General features: G+C 29.1%; 1 protein-coding gene across 3 annotated transcripts in view; it reads right to left on the bottom strand.

The window, feature by feature from the left end:
• LOC129963727 (elongation of very long chain fatty acids protein 4-like) overlaps positions 1-16,395 on the bottom strand; it is a 30,178-nt gene extending 13,783 nt beyond the window's left edge. The window contains exons 1-5 of one of the 3 annotated variants that reach the window (XM_056078249.1): positions 16,243-16,395; positions 12,500-12,557; positions 7,925-8,109; positions 5,375-5,449; positions 1,884-1,943 (exon numbers count right to left, since the gene is read on the bottom strand). In XM_056078249.1, coding sequence (XP_055934224.1) covers positions 1,884-1,943; positions 5,375-5,449; positions 7,925-8,109; positions 12,500-12,554 — 375 coding nt within the window. In that variant the 5' untranslated portion in view covers positions 12,555-12,557; positions 16,243-16,395. The remainder of the gene's footprint in view (positions 1-1,883; positions 1,944-5,374; positions 5,450-7,924; positions 8,110-12,499; positions 12,558-16,242) is intronic. The other 2 variants (XM_056078250.1, XM_056078251.1) reach the window with 2 other exon arrangements.
• Positions 16,396-21,218: the final 4,823 nt, after the last annotated feature.

Genomic DNA, 21,218 nt, shown 5'->3' with positions numbered 1-21,218 from the left:
GTAATAATCAATAAAAATTGACACTCCATGTGAAAATGCTTATTTGAATGACATTTTAGAAAATAAATCGAGAACATTTTTTCAGTTCTCTAACAAAAAAATGAAAAATAAACAAAATAAAATGAAAAGGATAGAAAAAAATAAAGTAAAAAAGAAGAAAAGAAAGAAAGGAAAGAAAAAAGAAAAGAAAAGAAAATCCAATAAACCAGATGCTTTTGTCCAGATGGCAAGAATAGAAATCAAAACTTATAAACAACCAATGAAGGATTTTAATCTCGAGAGAACGAAGAAGAGCGTTGGGTGGAAGTGAGAAACAGAAATAATCAGTTTACCGCACTAAAGACTGGAGCTGGTCTGATTGCAGCTCTACGCCGAGTTCAAGGATGAAAGGTTGCTTTTCGCCACTCAGTTGTTTGAACAGTGGGCTTTCATGAGCTGTTGACAAACAAGCCCCGACCTATTTTGCTGTCACTTGTTCATCCATTTACAGTCTTATTTTCATGGAGGTATTTTTTCTCCCTTTTTCGCAGATTTTAGTATTTTCAGAATGAAAAAATAAGCACAGGCCATCGAACTTATAAAGTGATAAAGCAAACAAATTAGATTTTAAAAAATGAAAATGAAACTTTGAAAGTGTTAATAGTTTCAGGGGTAATTCATTTGATAATTTCATGGTTTGCTGCAATTCTGCTGGCCTTCACAAACGAATTGCTTCTGGCTTCAGTTATGCAATTCTATACAGTTGTATTCCCAATGGCATGATGTTTTAATACTTTTAGAACTTAATCATCAATCAATCAATTAAATTTAATTTTGGTTTCATACGAGTGATGCTATCTGATATTGAAATTTTTAAAAAATGATTAAAAGATTTCATAATATTCACAATGAAATTGAATGAATAATAAAAATAAATATTTTTGAAAAGCATATATTCATTATTGTAATAAAAAATGGAGAATATGTCTTCTTATGTAAAGAATGTGGTGTTCAAAGCAAAATATATGGATAAAAACATGAGTTTTTAAACCAGTACTAATGGGGGAGGGGATTATAATTATTATCATAAGAAAAAAAATCCGTGAATATTTTTTAGAAATTAAAACATAAATTTGAGTAAAATTCCAATTTATTTTGAGTATTTAAATAAACTCCTTATATTTTTACAATTTTTGTTTTAATCCTTGGATTTTCAATAAAAAAATTTCTAATTTTTTAAATACATTGATAAAAGTTAATACTTTAGAACCTTTTATAAATTTTATTATTAACTACAGAAATCGACACCATAATAAATTTGGTCTAAAACGGATACAAATCTGAAATTTTGGTAGTTTAAACCCTATTTCATTTTTCATTCTGTTTATGCTTTTGATATTATCGAGTTTATTGACATATGAATGCACAGACAATCTCCTAATTATGCTTTTTGTTCATTCGGAAATTTTGGAATGTGGAAATTCGTAATAATAATAATAAAATTCGGAGAAAAATAAATTTATATGACAGATGGCTAAACTGACGGAATCAGGACTCAGCAGGAAAAAAAAAATCTATTTAAACATAAATAATGTCAGAATCTTCCGAACTTCATTATTATTTTTTTATGGATTTTCAAAACAACAATAATAATAATAAAGTTCGGAGGAAAAAAAATTATATGTCAGACGATTAAATGACGGAATTATTAACAAATTCCAATAAAACATGAATAATTTCAGATTTTAATTAATCGTTGAAGAGAAAATGCTAAGACCTAAATCTTCTAAGATTTCATTTTTTTTTTTTTTTTTTTACAAATAGTTTGAAAATGTTTGTTCCTCCTTTAATACAAAATAGAAATATTTTTACTGTCACACATTATTATAAATGAAAATGATTACCGTATCTAAAAGGTCGGACAGTTTGTTGAGAAGAATAAGCCATGCTAAGTGCTGAAATCTCTATAAAAAAAGAAAAAAAATCGTTTGAATGCATTACATTTAAAACAAAATGTAATAAATATTTTGTTTTTAATATAAAATTCAAATCGTGAGTATTCTAGAATATATAACGAATAATAATTGTATGATGTTTATTTTCTTACAAGTATTATTCATTCTTTATATAATAAAACACAAAACATTCTTGAAATTCAATTATGTAAACTAGTAAATGCATGTTAAAATGCAAACACATAAATACAAATGGAGATTTTGAATATAGTCTTAAAATTTATAAAATATAAAGTCGAAACATAATTGGTTTCCTGATTCGAAAGTGGATTGATTTTAATATCAATATCCAATAAATAATTTTATTAATAAATTTCCGACAAAAATTCCAGAAATCATGAAGTAGATTTCAGATAACGAGTTATTTTTCATTATAGATATTATTTATTATTATTCATTATAGATATTATTTATTATTATTCATTATAGATATTATTTATTATTATTCATTATAGATATTATTTATTATTATTCATTATAGATATTATTTATTATTATTCATTATAGATATTATTTATTATTATTCATTATAGATATTATTTATTATTATTCATTATAGATATTATTATTTATTTCATTATTTTCTTCTTAGATAAATTTATTTTGGTTAATTAATAATTAAGTGACAAATCAAGACACATCATTTTGTCTGAGATAAAGAACTGAAGCATCTAAGTTTCTGACTCACTAAAAAAATTTGTCAGAACTTATGCCAACCTACATAATTTCATACAAAGATTAATAAATTTGGTGGGAAGGATACTTCTCACGGCCCTAGAAAGGGTTAACGTAAATATTCCTTTTATTGTTTATGATTACTGGCATTCAAAGGGCATTAAGGGGGTTGAGGAACAACTTCTATGGATAAACAACATATGATTGTCATAAGAAACATTTATTACTTCAAATGACATTTCTCATAATACTATCTATTTATTAGAGACTCTATTAACATAATAGTGCTTATAAGCTGAGTATTATTTTAAATTGTTACACGAGGTAATGCATGGTATAAAAATCCTTCAAGACATTATATAGGGCAGAAGTTTTGACCTAGAGATCTTATTTTGTATATAAATATTTCTTGATTTTCTAAAAAAAATTTTTAAATATTTTAATAATATTTTTAATTAAAAATCAACAGAAAGGTTTGAAAATTTCCTCAGTAACTTCGGAGTATAATTACCATAATCTTTTGACATCGCTCAAAAACTTTTCTAATTAACTTTCGAGTAATATTAATTTTATTTTGAACACCAAAGATACCAATTTTTTTCTTAATTTTAATACGTTTTTAAAATATTTTTAACATATTTTGAAGCTGTACTTTTCATCGTTTTGATTACTACAAATGTGTTAAATGCATTGTAATGATATTAAGTAAGTTTCTTTTTAAGGATATCCATTTATTTTAATTTTGTATTATTTGTGATGTTACAATATATATTAATTTAAAAAATATATTATTCTTGTTAATTAAAAAATTATTTAAAAAATAATCTTAAATCAGTGGAAAAAGAAGAAGCGTATTAAAAATTTAAAAAAATTATATATATATATATATATATATATATATATATATATATATATATATATATATATATATAATGAATATTATAAATTAAATTATTTTAAATTAGCCCATATTAACTTCATTCTAAAGGGCTCTCTAATTTCCTGATTCAATTCCCATTTTTTATTTAATTATTTTTAACACGCGCTCTAGAACACTGATGACTTTATCCTTTTCTCACAACCCCAGCAAAGGGATAAAAATCCCTAATGCTTATAAATATTTTTAAAGATACCTAAGATTCCTTTCCCTAAGTCTGTACGTGTCAAAGAAATTCCTATCAAAATCACATAATAAAATCACTGAAGGCAAAACATTTCTGTCATTTCGCTATATATATCTATACACTTATAATAAAGCTCGATGTGTGTGTGTGTGTTGGCGCTCTACAGGCCAGGTCATTTGACATACAGCTATCAAATTTCGTACATGTATACCTTAGAGGTCGGGAATGTGCACCTGGGGTCCCTTTTTTTGAAATTTTAATTATTAATTAAAAACTAACTTTCCCGCCAAAAAAATCTTCCATTTTCCCCACCGCCAAATGAGTAAGGCTTCAGTTTTTTTTTCTCCCAACAGTCATGAGGCTATGGTTAACATTTTTTGGCGGATTAGTTCAAACGATTCTGTTTATTTTCTTAATGTTTTATGCATTTAAAATTAAACATTGTTAATTAATCCATGTTTCAGATTCATTCTGAAGTACTTTTGAATTAAAATAGCACAGATTAAAGGAAATTAAAAATGTATAATCTGCATAGCGTTACCCCAACTGGCGTAGAAAAATTCACGCATTTGAGTTAACGTAACTGGCGAAGAAAATTCAAGCATGCGCATTGTGTTCTGATTGTTGCCATGACAACCATTATCAACGGATGATTTAAATTATTTTTAGGTTAGTTGCATGCTTTTGTAAGTAAATTGTATTTATGTTAGTTATATATTTTTTGTATATGCTTATAGTTTTAAGTACATCGTTTTTTAAGTAGTTCTTTTTAAACCTGTTTTCGACCGATTATTTTAAACGATTCATTTTATTTTCTTAGTGTTTGATGCATTTAAAATTAAACATTGTTAATGAATCGATCTGTTCATGATGAATCTCAGAAACTTTTGTTGACAAATTCTTGAGATTTTATATAAATTAAGAAAGATATTCTTTAGTGCCCATAAAGTTTAAACGCTCAGTGACTCTATTATCAGTAATCATATTATTTAAAAAAATACTTTGTTTCAGTAAAAAATATTATTATATTAATTGCAGATTCATTCTTTCTACTTTAATTTAAAGCATAAATTCTACGAGAGCTAACAGAAAATTAGAGATACATATTACGTTATGACTGAAGGCCTTTATAATATTATGAGTGAATTATATGACTATCAAAATTTGAAGTTTTAAAATATTTTGCTGAAGAATCTATTAAAGTTGGAATTGCGTAAAATATTTAATGGTACGACCGGAGTTTAACCCCCTGCTTGGCGCAATTTTTAAAAATCGCCAACAATGGCCTTGCGAAATGTTCAAAAGCAAAGGAGCAGATGTTCAATTATAGTGCATAATAAATTATAGTGCATAAAAATTGCCAGCTTTGGCGCGTTATCGCAACTTGGCGAAGAAGGGGGTTAAACTCCGGTTCAACCTATTTAATTATTAAAATTTAAACGAACATTAAGATTGGCGAACCGGCTGGTCGCCAAAGGCGGCTAGTATATATATAAATGTGTGTGTGTGTGTATATTTATAATAACTATTCAAAAAAATTAAATCTTTTTAAAAATTTAATTTTTCATCGCTTCTACTTACTAAAGAGAAAAGATGACCAAGATTGATTTTCGATAAGCAAAACAACTCCCCGTTGTTCAACAAAAAATTTGCTACCTAAAATCATTACAAATATATAAATGAATGTATTTATAATCGAAATATCACTTTTCCAAGTAATAATATATTCTTTACGGGACAATGTTAGTCGCATAATAGTATTATTTATAATCATGAAATAAAATTAAAACTTTTATTGCAATTACAAATTTAAAAAAGAATTAAATGAAATCTAAAAATATATCATGCCTCCTTAGTTAAATGAGAGTTCCTAAATAACTGCACTGATTTCACCAATTTTTATTTCAAATGAAATCTTGTGATTATTATATCGAGTTCTATACAAATTAATTTTATTTAAATATAAATCCCGCTTCTGCAATCATTTTAAAACTACTTGTTCTTCAGTAAATACTTGTATAATAAAATGTGATTCAATCTATCACATGCTCTTTCACTTACTTTGCCTTACCTCAGGAAAATAACAATGATTCTCTATGTTAAATCATCAATGGCCACTTGCCATTACTTCCATTTTTGAAAGACATTTTTAAAACGCCAATTCTTTACACATTTTTCAATGGGGACAAAAATCGCTGCAAAGTCCCCTTTCTCCAACCATTGTACCGATTTCACCCATTTCTATTTCATTTGAAAGCCCATGATATTTAAACACATCATCTATGATCGTCTATCTCCCTCAACCTCCGTAATTTAAAGATATCGAAAAATAACATTTTGTCACAAATCCTAACCTCTCAAAAACTGGATCTATTTCGCCAATTAATTTTACATCTTTACGTATGTATTCAAACTATTAAAATGCGCTACAAGTAAAATTTAAAATAATACTTCATTTGGCATCAGATGAAGATTATCAAAGTTAATTATCATGACCAACTAAATAAATGCTTTCAATATCAGGGATGAACAGATGATCAACGAAGGCGGTTATTTTTTATTAAATTAAACGCCAACATATTTCTAAAACAGAAGATATTATTTAATTAAATAGATAAAACAAAACTAGAAAGGGATTAATGCATGTAATAGTTTTACACTTAAATCAAAATTTTTAAAAAATATTAAATTAAAAAAATGTATTTTTATAAAAATTAGTAATTTTACTAACTAAATACTATATTTACTATATAAATTTTTATATAATTAGTTATTATATTTGGTAAGCATTATAAAATTTATTTTCTACTTTTATTTTCTTAAGAAGCAATGATTATTTAAAAGGATTATCACAGTAAAATCATTTATTAGCCCAGTGGTTTTAAAATTGAACATTTCAATTGCATTTTTATAGATCTTATTGTTTTTGCATTTGGAAATTTGCAACTTCTAATTACTTATCATTTTTATATCAATGATTTTAAAGAGAGAAAAGATTTTAAAAAAATAGCATTAAGGATAAATAATTTTTACTTCTTATTTAAGCATATAGTATCATCCCTGGATAAATTCGTTTCAGCTACAAATTTGATCTGAAATTTCATTCTCAAAGAATGAATATAAAATACTGGACAGAACCCGTTCGCCTATATCTATGATTTAATGAAAATTAAAATAACATAAAATAAGAAACGGGATTAAAATAATATAAAATAAAACTCTGCAAATGAAATAAAATAAATAATCGTTTTTTCGCATGTTTATTTTTCTTCTTGAGAGTCATATCGTCTGGTGAACTATGGATGATAAAAATCGAAATAATAATTGAAAATGAAGACATACTAATAAGATGATAAAATTATAAAATTTCTCTGAAAAATATTTTATAAGAATTTAAATAAAGTTTTTCCATGGATATTTTTCTATTCCAAAGATTCTCTTTCTGTAATGGATCAGAAAAAAAACATGAAACCACATCATGAAAACAAATAAAAAACATTGATCACATCATGAAAACAAATAATTAAAAATCAATTCAAGAATTTGTTTTAATTATTATTATTTCAATTATAAAGAAATATTTAAAAAATTATCTAAAAAAAATTTCAAAACGATAATGAAATAAGAATTTTGTATGTAGGAATTTTTGTTTTACTTTTTAAAATTTTCCGGAAAAAAAATTATTTTTTAAAAAATTACTCCCAATTTGCTAATTAAATCAGATATGCAAAATAATTTTCCTTATAAAAAACAATTGTTTTTTTTATGGTGCTTTAATTTTTTTTTACTACAATTATTAGCAAATAGCGCAAGAGCATCTAAAATCAAGCAAAAAAATATTAAATAAAAATTTGCCTACAGTAAATTTTTAAATTCGTGCTTTCAGATTAAATAACGGAAATTCATTTTTTGGACCAAACTTCATGACTATAAATGTTATAGATTTGTCTGGACATTTCTTCTAAAAGTATAAGACAAGTCAAATTGGTTTAAAATTCTCAACATGCTAAATTTACTATGAAATTTTTTGATTTGTAATAAATAATTTTTGATTTGTAATAAATAATTTTTGATTTGTAATAAATAAATTTTGATTTGCAATAAATAAATTTTACTTTAAAGACCACTTACTCTGACAGCAATGTAAGCATTGACAATCACTTCAACAAAATTATATACAACCAAAACTGTCCTCAGTTTGTAAGGATTCCGGTTCTTCATATACTTTGGTCCAATCCGAGTAACAAACAGAACATATGTAATGATAATGGAAGGCAAAAGATATCGATTTCTGTATAACAGTTTATTTTCCACATCTAAAATTGACAAAGTTTTGATTAATCGATAATAATATAAAGTAAAATTGTTTGGAGTAAATAATATGAAAAACATTTTTTTTTTAGTAAATGGATAGTTTTTACATTAAACAAACAGATTGTAAAAATTTAATAAAATGTGACATTTCAAAATAATCTTATAATTGCAATATTTTCCATTTAAAATGAACACATATATAAAATAATATTATTGAATAAAATACAAAAACAACTGTAGCGAGTTGAATTGCGCGAGGATAGAACCTGGAACCTTGTGGTTCGCAGTCCAGTAACATAACCAGCATACAAAAGCAATTGCCCGTGCAGCGTAGTTGTTAACTGGCTTATATGCTATTCACCACAGACTCTCCCTCCAGTGAGTCGGAGGTGAGACGAACGATATGGCTGTTGAGTGGTGATGTATTGGCTGTTGAGTCTAATGCGCCTGTACCCATTTGTGTTGCGCGTTATGGCGAGCGTGTGTGGGTGAGCGGTTGCTGATGCTGTTGCGCCAAGTGAGTCTGACGACTTTGGTTTGCTGCGTCAAGTGAATCTGACGACTTTATTTTGCTGTGGGTAGATGGCTTCACAACAGCTGTACGAAGGTTGAAGTTTCATCGTCCGAGGTCACCAATGTGGCGATTTGTGATGAGCAAGGATATAACCTGGGAACTTGTGGTTCGCAGTCCAGTAACATAACCAGGATACAAAAGCAATTGCCCGTGCAGCGTAGTTGTTAACTAGCTTATATGCTATTCACCACACAACTCCTTATGTGTGTATAACGCACTTTGAGTAAATACTTTTTACTTTCTCTTATACATAGCGTAGAGGAAGTATAGTAATCGTCAAAAAATTTGATTTCGAGATTTTGACGAATCTTCAGGTTTTAAAACTTTTTGAGTTCGAAAAACACATTTTTGTAAAATGTTCGTCTGTCTGTGACAAAGATAACTCAAAAACGCTTTGATCTAGACAGATGAAATTCAGTACATGTTCTTTATACCAAATTTGTAGATATCTTTCAAAATTTGAGCAAAATCCGTTCAGAGAAAGTCCGTCTGTCCGATTACTCCAAATATAATTTAGCACGATAATTACAAAACGATGAGAGGTAAATAGATAAAATTCGGTACACAGAATTAACATCTATAGGCTAGACACGGTTCAAATTTTAAACCAAATCCAAAAAGAGATCGACCATCTGTCGGTCAGTACTTTCAGAAACATGTAAACGTGACAATTCAAAGTCATGGTGACTTGAATATATCAAATTTGGTACATGATTTTGTGATTACAAATATAGTTCCATGTCAGATTAGGAAAAATGCATCCAAAACACAAATTCGATTTTCGGATACTATTAACCACATGCCAGGGTCTTAATCGCCAAATTACACGATAGATACAATGAAAATGCTTTATTCACACCAAAGGTTAAAATTTCGTCACTGTTATATCCCACTACCATGCAAGGCGTTCTTTGGAATAAAATTTTTATTAGAGCGTGAAAGTTTTGAAGAGACAACTACCTTTGGTTTAAAATGAAGGTGATAAAAAAGTGAAAAATGTTACATTAAAATAATTGGCCTTATTTAATATTCTTTCTTATAAAAATAGATTAAGAATAAAAGAAGCCTTAAAAATGCTTTAACCCGTTCTAGGGCCGTGGGAAGTATGCTTCCCACCAAATTTATCAATCTTTGTATGAAATTATGTAAGTTGGCTTAAGTTCTGACAAATTTTTTTAGAAAGACAGAAACTTAGATGCTTCAGTTCTTTATCTCACGCAAAATGATGCGTCTTGATTTGTACTTAATTATTAATTAACCAAATTAATTAATGAATCAAATTAAATTTATCTAATAAGCTAAATGAATCCCTTTTCTTATTCTAATTTCAAGCCTAAAAATATTTTAACATAATATGACTAGAAAAAATGGCCCTTTAAAGGGTTAAAGTAACGTTTGGTGAACGCGTGAGTATGCAAATTAGCAACTTTATGTTATTTATGTTATAATTATAAAGAAATATTGCAGGAAATAATCATTTATTTTCATTTATCAACTGTTTCAAAAACTTTTTGATTTAAACTTGTTTTATTTGTATTAATTATCAAACTTGTTCAAAAATTTTATTTATTTTAAACGACATATCTCAAAAATATTATTTAAGTTTTATTGTTTTATTTATTTTGTAATTAAATATACAAATAAAGGCATCCTTTCGAATTCTTATTTTAATCATATTACATCGCTTGAAGAGGTGAATTTTTAAAAAAATTATTATTTTTTCTTAGAACAACGTTACGGCATTCACAAATGAAATGGCAACTTCAGAAAAGGAAAGTATTAAAAGAGTGACCTATTTGCTACGTTCGCATGTATTGAAACAGTCCCTAAATCTTTTTTTCTTCTATATCCACAAGCATTTTGAACTGATTTATCTATAATTTTATATTTGAGGATTTCTTATGCAGAATTAGTTAAAATGCGGAAACACAGGAGGTTGTAATTAGAAAAGTTGAAAATTATGCAAATTAAATGTGTCGCAAAATTAACGCAACGATTTGAATTTCCCACCATTCGTACAGTAAAGTGTTGGCAACCCTATTTTAAAAAAAGCCATTTGATAGCTGATAGTTTCAAATCTTGCTTTAATTTTGGGACACTCTTTATTAATATTTAAGATATGTAAACACAGTTTGCATATTTTTAAAAAGAACATACTGAATTTTATGTTATTATCCTTAACCTCACCTACGTATCATCCTTAAGTTAAATAGATAATGAGAAATAATTAGTACCCGGATATATTTATTGACGCATTGTTCTAAGAATTGTTGACGTTCTTTAACTTGTTATTGTATCTGAAAATCCTGTAATATTCTTTTCTATGACATTTATTTTTTAATAATCATTTTTATAAAATATGTGTATATATGGTGATTCTGTCCATGGAAAAAAGAATCTGTTTATTAGTCTTTAAAAGTTTAATAAATAATCAATTAACAAGTACTTCAAACTATTGATAAATCAACACTGAACGGTTTTACAATTTTTCTTTTTATATATATATTTATTATTTCTTTTTTATTTATATATATATATATATATATATATATATATTTCTTTTTTATATAATTTGATTCGAGTAAGGAACATCTCAAAATAAACACATAAAAGGTTCAGTGTCACAAGTAACAAACTCTAAAGAATAAATAGACTTTATTTTTTCTTTCTTCTAGCTTTTTTACCGCTTCTTTCTGGGCTTTGTTATTATTATTTTTTATTTTTTATATCGGACTATAAAGCTCTTATCCGCTGTATTGATAACTTATCCAATCTTTCGCAATCCTGGCATACCTATAAAGTCTGAATATTAGCAAAAAAAAACTAATATTAAGAAAAATAATGAAAATTTGCCTGATTAGAAAAGCTGAAAGAGAAGTTTTTTTCAAACGTTTTCAAAAAAATTCGGGCAGACGATTTTTATTCAATTAGGAATCGTATTAAAGTCATTTAATTCACACAAAGAATAAATAAATCAAAATTATCTCTAAAATTCTCGTTCAAAATATTTTTGATTGTTTGAAAGCATCTAATTTAAATTAAAATGGATTCTTTAAATTATTGTATAATTTTTTTAAAAAATTTCCTTCTTTCAATACACCATTGAATAACGAAAAATACACAGCAATTATGAGGCATTCAAATTACGGGACTACTGGTTCAATTGACTGATAGATTTATTTATTTAATCTGCCATATTGGAAACCTAATTTCTCTTCAATGAATTTTTGTGAGTATTTTTCTTAAATTTTCATAATTAAAACTAATTATATTATTCGATCTAAAAAGAATAAGTACAATCATTAAAACTCCTATGTGGTTTTTAAATTTAAATATTTATAGTTTGAATCCACATAATTGCTATTTATTTTTTACACGAACGAAATGATGAAATTATTCTATGAATTATGTATGAAAAATCGGTAAAGGTTTAACGAAAAATGTATGTTGAAAAACTGATCTGATTAACAAGTCATTAATTGTAAAAATTTCGTGAGGCAATTGTATCTATCGATGTTATAATAAATCAATTAAATAAAACACATGAAATACGTAGATCACCTGAATATATTTTTGAAATAGCATTTTGAAGCTTTAGGGTATTAAATTAAACAAATTTCAATTAATTAGTAGAAATTGCTTACTATAAATAAGAAAATCAGTTTCCTTGAAAGAAATTTGCAATAAATTACCAATATATTGTAGTTCAATTAAGTTGAAACATATTGAAAAAATTTCTAATTTTTAAAATGATTAGAAGAATAACATTATTATTTAATTAATAAAATAATAAACGAAATAATCTTGTCAATACTTGCCTTCATTGAAAAGAAAATCATGAATAGAGCTTGTTAACATTTCAGAGGCAAACATTTTCTAAGAGAGAAATATAAATCAGTAAAAACATGAAAGTATGTTAAGTTTTATATAAGTAAATAATTAATTTAAAATTCTAAAAAAATATTTTAAAGCAATTCGTAAATTATTTCTATTATATTTCTTTATATTATAATTGCTAGTGAATAAAATTATATGTATTCTTTTTTTCTTACATACATAGTGTACATAACAGCAATTTCGATCTACAGTAATTTTTTTATTTATTAAAATAATCATTATATACTGGCATCCAAAAATAAAACATAGAAATAGGAAAATTGGAAAAGTTTTGCATTAAAAGTTTTTTTTTTTACCTAAATTTAAAATCAAGCATAACATAATTAAATTCTATATTTCCAATAAAATTTAACCTTTGGAGAAAAATAATAAATAAAAAAAATCATGTTTTTATTTAAAATCCAGTGTAATGTAATCTTATGTCAACAGTAATCCACTGACGACATCGATTACTTATGCTTTCAATTAAATTGTTGGAATTGAAATGGGTTATAAAGACAATTCATGAAGCAACAGTTATTCAAGCTCTTTGAACGACCTCGCAGATGAGATGACACTTAAAGCAGCCATCTATTCTTCCAAGGATTAAGGTGCAATGAGTGAACAGATCTGTCCCTCGCTCCAAATTTGATCTTCAAGATATTCGTCCTCAATTCTACTTCGGTAAGTTAAAGCATTATAATTCATTAGTATGAATACACCAATAACACTAGCATTTGGTATGACATAATTAAATTCTATATTTCCAATTAGGAAATATAGAATTTAGGAATTTATAGAAGAAAGAAATTTATAGAAGGAATTTATAGAAGAGGATCACAGCAATGAGAGTTCCTCCACGTAGCACATAGAAGTCAGTATGACCACTTAGTTTTGTGAAGTTGAGCATTAACCTTCACTAGGAAGAATTCCACACCAGCATATGAACTGACTTATGAATGGCGGATCTCATCTCGGTGTCTCTCATCAATGAAAGTTCTTCCAGGAAGCTTATGTAGAAGTCAGCATGACCACCTACCTTGGCGAGGTCGAATATTATTATTTAATAAGATGAATATCCCCCTAATAAGATCAACATTTATTCTGACATATGAATCGAAAATCTCGTGTCGGTATCTCACAGCAGGGAAATTGTTCAATGGAGCAGATGGAAGTCAATACGACCATTTAGCTCGAGCGGTAGAGCATTATCATTCGTTAGGATGAATTACTCATTAATATCACCAGCAGCATATAGTCTGACATATGAATCGAAGTTATGTTCTCTATTTCTCTTAGCAGTTAGAGTTTCTCCTTGGAAGTCAGTGTGACCACCCAAAAGATTATAGTGCTAACCATGATAGAGTAATATAATGAATTTTCAGGAGAATTTTTCAAAATGGTGGCCTGCTTCTTGTTAAACAGGATAGTAGGTGTCTTCTTACTGTGTGCAGCCAACCCTCCTGCCACCATTGAACGAATCAGTATCGGCAGGATTAGCTGTAGTTGTAGCCGATTGCTGTCTTTAGCATAACCGTCCATAAAACTGGCCGACTCACAAACTTACATCCTCTCCGAGACAGTTAGCCCCAAAGGATGGTAGGTGTAGTGGAAGATTAGAAGGAAGGTCAGAGATTGGCCATTTTGTGGCTGGGAGCCAATTACCAGCTAAGCACAACAAGAACAACGAGTGGTCATCATAATTTAAGCTTCTCTATCTGTCTTCCAAAACTGTTACATGATGTCTTGTTCTCTCCGTACCAACACACAATAGGATTTATTCTTCAAAGTGCATTTGATCTCATTTGAGAAGAGTACAAATGGTCATTGCTGTCTTGTCCAGTGCCTTTTCCAATATAAAAGTGCCTTCTGTATCGTCAATTAAATTTGACAATCACAAGTATTTTTTTTTCCGCATAAATCCGTGATTATAAAGGCGATTTTTTTTTTCACAGCACAGAAGTGAAACTCATTCTCCGGACAGAAAGTGCTTGAATCTGTTCTATATGCTGGTGCTATTGGTGAGTACTGTTCTATATGCTGGTGCTATTGGTGCGATTGGTCATTCTAACGAATGATAATGTTCTACCTCACCAAGTTAAGTGTTCATACTGACTTTTATGTGCTCCGTTGAAAAACCTCATTGCTGTGAGACACCGAGACGAGATCCTCGATTCATAGATTGTGGAATTGGCCTGCATTTAACAAGTTTTCTCGAAACCGAATTTTTGAATTAAAGTTGTTCCTAGAGACTCTGAACTACAACGAAAAGCATATAAACTTCTAACAATATCGAATTGCGTTAAATAAGTCAATCCATTCTTCTGATAGCCAGCAATCCTAAAGAATGTAAGAAAAAAATTTCTCCCAGACCTTACCAACAATATCTTCATAGATAAAATTGAAATAAAGCAAGCACTCATAGAATCAGAATACGAAAACAAGACATTCATAGTTTATAGAAACTTCTGTGAAAGTACAAATTTCTTTTTAAAAAACAGATAATATATTATTTATTTCATTTAATTTATATTACAAATATTCTTCATTTAAACCATTTTTTTTTTTTCATTTATTCGCATCCCTTTATTGGTGAGCTTCAAAAATCAGGCTGTAAATTAATTTTTTCAGTCAGCAGATTTAAACACGGAAAGATAAGAGTATTTTTTTTTTCCTAATGAACACACAAACTGAAGAAATTCGATGAAAATACTAAAAATTACAAAGCAAGTTTTTAGAAACATGATTTTATTAGTCTATTAAACAAATTATTTTGATCTAAAATCTGGAAACCAAAACAAAATAGTAAGAGTGTAAGAAATACTGTAAGTAAATTGGAATTTAACACATTTATAATATAGTATTAGTTTTTTAATATAGGCACATTTATAATATACTGTACATTATAATATAGTATTAATTTTATAATATAGACACATTTATATTGTACTGTACATTATAATATAGTATTAGTTTTATAATATAGACACATCTATATTGTTCTCTACGTCATAATATAATACACAGATATAATAAAGTATTAGTTTTGAAATTTAGATATAATTATATTGTACTCTACATTATATTATAGTGTGCATTTATAATATAGTATTTCTTATGATGAATAATATGTGTTAATTTCTTCATAATATTGTTTTTAGAGACTCATACTTTTTTTCAAATCTTGTCTATTTAATCTTCGATAATAATTTATTTTCTACTGTGAACTGACAAAAAAAAAATATTTGTAAAAATTCTTTGAAATTTATTATTTTATATTTTTAATATTTTAATATAATCCAAAATTCATGATATGCATGTTGTGGATTTCGTAATCTTTTATCAATTTCAGTATAAGTTTTTGTCCCTCTTATGAAATTCCAAAATGAATTCAGATTAATTATTTAGATAGTAAATAATACCTGAAAATATAAAATTGTATCATTTTCGAAAACATAAAACTTATCAAAGCTCTATTACACCGAGAAATGAGTGAAAAAGCAATAAAAAAAATTCCATCTTTACCAGAACATGAAAAAAATTAAAGTAAATAAAAGCATACTTAAAAATCGTTATTTATAACAAACGCGAAAAGTTATAAAAAATTATCAAAATGCAAAAAATTAGTTAATTTTATATAAAAATGATTAATTTAAATTATAACTAAATGATTAACTTAACTTACTCTGTAACTTACACCACACTCACCAAATCTTTGAAAACAGCAAGTTATGAAATTATCCTACTAAATAATGCACAGGATCTTGTAACAGGAATTTACTGCTACTTTCAACAAAGTTTCACTTCCAATGTGTTTATCTGTGAGTTCAGGAATAAGACCACTTTTCTTCCTTTGACGATTGGTTTCCAGGCGCATTAAAAATACATCACTTTTTGCGGAAGAATCTGCTCTGTAATTAAGGCTGTACATTTTCTTCTTGTTTTCCTTTATTTATTGCAACATTTCCAATAACACTAAAGCTTCGTTTGTTTTGGTTTTCTCGCATACGAATTACTTAAAAAATAATGTAATCATAGAAAAATTTTGACAAATCTTCACATTTTAGATTCTAAAAACATAGTTTTATAATTATGTTTGTCTGCCTGTGAATGCGATAACTGAAACCCATTGTGCTTCAAAGACGAAATAAATTATAGTAAATGGTCTTAAAATCAAATATGTAAATTTAAATCAAAACTTAGATAAGAATCGTCAGAGAAATCTGTCTGTTCGTATGCATGCAAATCCGATGAATCAAAAACGTAAAAAACTACATGCATGAAATTTGGCACACAAATTTATCATCTGATTTGTATATGTGTGTTAAATTTTGAATCTAATCTATCAAACGGGTGATAATTTTTGGTCTACATATCGCGAATATATAAATGCAATAACGCAAGAACGCAACGAGGGGTTTTATTTTTACCCCCCCCCGGATTTGTTAGGGGATTTTCAGATTATGTCAACATCGTCAAATTCCATTATATGTAAGATGCTAAGACAGTTACATTCCAGGGTGTACCTGCCGATATTCAAATTAAATCAAGTTATTAGTCGCCAAGTTGGTGATGGTTTGCATGCATTGGAGATTTATCCTGGGAGCTGTAAAAATAAACCGGTAACCGCAACGATTTAGGTAAAAACACATTGACTACTCCCACCAGCCTTGAGGCATACGGATAAAAAATCTAAATGACCTGACCGTTGCGACAACATTTGTGGGAACTAATATTGAATTCTAAGGGCCATCACCGGCTATAGCACAACCCTTCTCGTGGGAAACACGTACTATCAGCTGTAGGGGGTAACAGATCTCACACTATTTCTATGCCCATCCGGATGTCGAGAACCAATCACCATGCCAGAAACTTCTCATCCTATATCTGAGATACCCTCCCCCCCGTTGGATAATGATTTAGGTAAATAAAATATGGTATGGCATCTTGTGGCTGTATCAGTTATAAAGTTGTATCAAATTTGGATGCAAATTGATGGTAAAGAAAGCATCCAAAACGAATACTCAGATTCCTTCCTTATGTTACGAAGTACGAACCGCGCGGAATTTTGAAACGAAGAGAGTCGCATTTGCCATGATATTCGAGGATTTTCCGCTTTCTTCACTTACTCCTCTCCATTACATGCTCGAAAGAAAGTAGAAGAAGGTAAAACAGAAAAAGAAGGTGTTAAATGATCTAACATCTCTTTTTCCTGTTAAAGATTTCTGTATTTAAGTAATCTGCAAGTCGTGAGGAATATACTTTTATTGGTGTGTGTTTTTTTCCACAAATGCAAAATATACGGTTTAAATTCTGCCATTGACGAAAGAAATGCAAGCCCTTTTAAATTGTAAGGGCTCTAACAATTAAAAAAAATTAATAGCAACCAATTATACAATACGTTACACTTACAATTACACAACAACAATTTTACATTTAGCCATTACTTAAATTTACAACTTAACATAATTAAATCTCGAGGTAGGGTCACCCAAGGCGTGAAGGCCTTTCCATTATGCTCAGCTAAATGCAATGAAGGCATGAGGCAAAGTCAGACTTCAGCCTTGGGAGCATCTGGGTCCTTGACCTCTTGAAGCTGCATTTTAAGCCCTTTTATCATGACTCGTCGATTAGGAGACAATGAGCACACTGCTAGGCTGTGCTACATTGTTTGAAGGCGTTCGGGCTCATGGACCTGGTTTGAGGTTACTGTCCACCAAGTGGGATAAGCCACAGCAACAACACAAATCTCGAGATCGATAGGTTTACATGCTCACAGTCTAGCAGCAAGCATTCTCCTACCACCGTACTTAGGATTGGCTAGGAGGTTGGCGCACTAGCATTATTAGAGGGTATTATAGTTCGAGGGGATTGGCACTAGTTAGTGCATTCACATTATTAGAGCCGTTACAATTTAAAAGGGCTTACCTTACCTATTGAGTGTTACACAAATAAATAAAAATGAACTTTAAGATTTCGATGAATCTCCACACTTTAGACTCCTTAAGCCCGGAAAAAAATAAAAGATCATTTCTGATACTTCTCTCGGTAAAAGTTTACAATTGGGTACTTTATTTTTTGGCACCAAGGGTAACGGTAAAAATTTTCGTTCGATAAACCCAACAATAAAGTCAATGAAAACAAAACATTATGGAAACCAGAAGTAGTGCTTCATCGTGAAATTTCTTGTCAATCGAAGGGGCACCCAAATTTACACTAGAACCCTTCCCTCATTGTGAACATGATTAGTTTAAAAATGTAAAATGCTATCTTAACATTAAAAAAATGTTGATTTTTGGTGAATTTTGGACGCAAGTTGTCTACCAGAGGTGGGTTCACTAGAGGCTTTTTATTGCGCGCAATCGTTGTCTCTCTACTGTTGTCCCTCTATTGTCCCCGTGTGAACAGTTGAGACAACGTTGATGGGACAATGGCTAATAGTTGTCCCGACGGGACAACCATTTGCCATTGTCCCGTTGCAGTCACGTGATTTTCCTGAAGTAGGCGTGACCTTCTATTGCGCGCAATAATAAGCCTCGTCTGAACCCACCTTTCAGGACCGCGGTGACCTGGAGGTAAGGTCTCGGCTTCGGAACCGGAGGGTTTCAGATTCCACCGAAGAACCGTCGTGAAAGGGGGTCTGTTTCACGATAAATCCGTCATGACCAAACGTCCTCCCGCTGGTGTGGTGTGGCGTGAAAAGGGGAATGCCAACTCAGGTGTCGTCATTATCATCTGACTGCGATTCAAAATTATGAGGTCCATCCCAAAATTGCCCTAGTGTTGCTTTAAACGGGAAATTAATGTAACTAAACTAAACTAATCTCTTCATTCTAATATATAAGATTGGATAATTCAAAAACACAACAAACCAGAAAGAATAACTTTAGCATATGGTTTCAATAATGGAACAGATCTGAATCGAATTTTGGATCAAGACAGTTCAATGATCTATTCTTGCATGCATAAAAACGAAATCTTCACAGCAAACTCAAAGATTTTAGAATTTGATCTTTACCCAAATATTAAAAAAATGAGTCGTTGATTAATGGATTGATTAAAAAATGCTTGTCGATATATTTGTTCATGCATATATGAACTTGATAATTCAGAAATAAAACATACTGCATGCACGAATTTTAATACGCGATCTCTACACTAAACTTGGTGATCAACGGTAAATTTAGGGTCCCAATATGTGCGTGTTTGTGTGTAAAACTTGGATGGAAGAAGCAGTCGATGAACATTTTTTTAACATTTTTATTCTTTACACTTTCATGCATATAGAATCGATCTTAGCTTTTTTCAAGATTTCTTTGTTCCAATCTATGGCGAAAACAGAACGACGAACCGAATACAAAAAGCGGAAAGGATAAAAAAAAAGGAGATGAAAAAGAGAGCGTGAGAAAGAATATCGGTCTTGTACAGTTTTAGAAGGAATTTTCCGACTTCAGCGTTTTGATTCCGTGGGAAAATTAATAGCCCACACCACACCGAGATGAAAGCTAGTATAATAATTCAGAAGTAAAATAATTCAGAATTAGGAAATTATTTTAAGAAGGTAACTAATTGGAAATTATATACATATAGGTGTGTGTGTGTGTCTAAAAATTCTTTTTTCTTTGTTTTTCCTCGCCATGGGCCTATGCAGGTTTTTCAAAGATACCTAATATTCCTTTTCCTAAGTCGGCACATTTCAATAACGCTATCGAAATCTCGTAATAAAACCACTAAAGAGAAAATTTTTGTTACTTGCGCCCTTGTATCGTGATGTAAACAGACTTCTTTTTATCATCGCTTTTTTCTTGTTCAAATTATGCCTCGAGGATGAAATGAATCAGAATTAAAATTCCAAAAGTTTCTTATTTTCGGTCACGCATCTGCAAAATTATGTTTCCAAATACATACAAATTGCTTTTAAACCATTAGTCAAAAGTTGGCATCTAATTCCAAGATTTGTATTTACCTTGTATATTGACAGCTGCCGTACTATTTGAACCGACCTAAAGATTAATTTAATTATATTTACGTCCCATTTCGAAGCAATATTAAAACTATTTTAGAGGGGAGGGGTTCTTCTTAAATTTGAGCTGTGGTCAGATGACGTGTCGACCCAAATATATACATACAATTTAGTTACTAAATAGATTCATGGAAATCAAGTCAACGGCACTAGAGAGCCCCTCCCTTACATGAAAGAGTGAAAAGATAAAATGTCAGCTCATTGGTAATTTGAAAAGCTAACTAACTGAAACTTAAATTTGATAAGACATCATATTAATTTCTCGCTGAAACACTAATAAATTGAAGTTAAAAGTGCCTTTATTAAACTTATATTTATAAAGGAAAATATTTCAAAACGATTATAGATCTTCACTTTTCAGAAATCAGAACTTATCAAGTGTTTAAAAGATGCATCTTTGAAACACTCGATTTGCAGAACAAAAGAAGATTAGTTTAACATCGAGAAGTCGCTCTATAACGGCAGTATCAATCAAAAATTCAAAGATATAACGTTTTTCAGTTTGTATTTATAAATTGGAAACATTTAACCACGGTTTTCAATTTCTTGCAAAAAAACTGTACACTGCGGAACTACATTAAAATTGGTTATTTTTTCGCTTCCAGATAGACCTGCCATCGAACAAATTAATATTGCGC

Source organism: Argiope bruennichi, chromosome 3 (genome assembly GCF_947563725.1).
Source record: "Argiope bruennichi chromosome 3, qqArgBrue1.1, whole genome shotgun sequence".
Lineage (NCBI taxonomy): Eukaryota > Metazoa > Arthropoda > Arachnida > Araneae > Araneidae > Argiope > Argiope bruennichi.
This window is presented reverse-complemented; position numbering and strand designations above follow the sequence as displayed.